The 1,618-nt window shown below is 18.9% G+C and overlaps 1 protein-coding gene across 1 annotated transcript; it reads right to left on the bottom strand.

The window, feature by feature from the left end:
• Positions 1-1,114: 1,114 nt before the first annotated feature.
• LOC102681384 (M-phase phosphoprotein 6) lies at positions 1,115-1,614 on the bottom strand (the record flags this gene model as incomplete). Its single annotated transcript, XM_006620586.2, has 2 exons — positions 1,115-1,418; positions 1,565-1,614. Coding segments are annotated over 2 exons (354 nt in total), but the record flags the coding sequence as incomplete, so codon positions are not given.
• Positions 1,615-1,618: the final 4 nt, after the last annotated feature.

The raw sequence follows: 1,618 nt of genomic DNA on the forward strand, positions 1-1,618 counted from the left end.
TATGTAAATAATAAATATATATTTATTTAATAATATTATATCATATTTCTAAATCATTATTAGCACCTAACATTATTTGTATCTAAAATGACATAATTTTCCTAGAGATTCCTTTGGAATGTCAATATTATAGCACTGAATACAATACAACAATAGGAAAGATAGACAGAATAGATACTACAAGTTAGTGAATTCTTTATTCTACTTTATTATCAAATATATTATAACATATTAGTTTTTTATTACATTGTGCTAATGTTATTAAAGTCATAGAAAATAGTATTAGTATTATAGTACAGTATTACAATAGAGATGCTATATATAAATATAATATTAATAATTAATATTAATAATTCATTATTAAATGTAAAATCATTATTTTGTTGCTTACAAATAATATATTTCATTGTTTTCACAGATATCCCAACAGCAGGAATTTATAAAGATTTGGATAAACTTACTGCTTACAGTCTTATACATCCAAATATTTTTACAAAACATGGTCTTAGCTACACAGATCTCTCTAAAGTAAATTTAAATATATATTTATATAATATTTTGAAATTTAAATTTTATAATATAAATATATGCATTGTTAATTAAATTTCAATTAGCTTCGAAGCAAAGAAGAAATAAGAAGTATTTTTGAAGCTATTGGAATTCAATTCCCTAATAATAGCTTTGATTTGTTATGGGAAAAAGGATTAAAAAAAAGTTGCACAGATAATGTATCTGTAGAAATTTTTATAAATTTGCTTGATGAATATGATGATATAATTAATAATAAAATTAATTAAATACAAAATATCTTTAGAATCCAGATATAATAATACATATAGATATACGCAATATCTAATTAAAATATATTTAAATATTTACTTACATTTTAATACTTTTATACATTTCAAGTACAAATTTTGTTGCAATATATAAATATGAAAATATGCAATATGAAAATATAAATTCTTCTTTATGAAATTATATTGTACAATAAAATTAATTATATACTGTACAATAAAATTAAAAGTTATCATATTATTCTTAAACAAAAAATATTTATGTAAAGAACTTATTTAAAATTATATACATATATAAATATGATTTATATTAAATACTAATATTGTGGTTTTAAAAATTTTGGTTTTTTTGGTAATGGTTCATGATTATTATTATTATGTTTTTGTAATGATTTTTCATATTTATGTTCATTTTTTGTTATTTTTCTATAAGTTTTCCAACTTTTTGCCATTTGCTCATCTGAAATATCTGTTTCTTTTTGTACTTCCATTTTAATATTTTCATTCTTTTGTTCTGCTTCCATTAATTTTTCTATTTCAGGATTCATTCCTTGAAAACTTACTCTACCATCAATTAACTTTTCACAGAAAACATAACTAGGTTCAATGATAAATCTTTCTCTTAAAAATAAAAAAATATATTTAAAAATATATATTTTTATACTAAAAATTGGATATTTTCATAAATTAAAAATATCCAATTAATAATAAAATAATTAAATTTATTATTTAAAATATTTTACATTTAAAAATTGAAGAAAACTTACGAATCTTTCTTCATACGTTTTGTTAATTCATTTCCAAAATATTCTTCTCCCTCT

Source organism: Apis dorsata, unplaced genomic scaffold, assembly GCF_000469605.1.
Source record: "Apis dorsata unplaced genomic scaffold, Apis dorsata 1.3 scaffold_517, whole genome shotgun sequence".
In the NCBI taxonomy this organism is placed as follows: domain Eukaryota; kingdom Metazoa; phylum Arthropoda; class Insecta; order Hymenoptera; family Apidae; genus Apis; species Apis dorsata.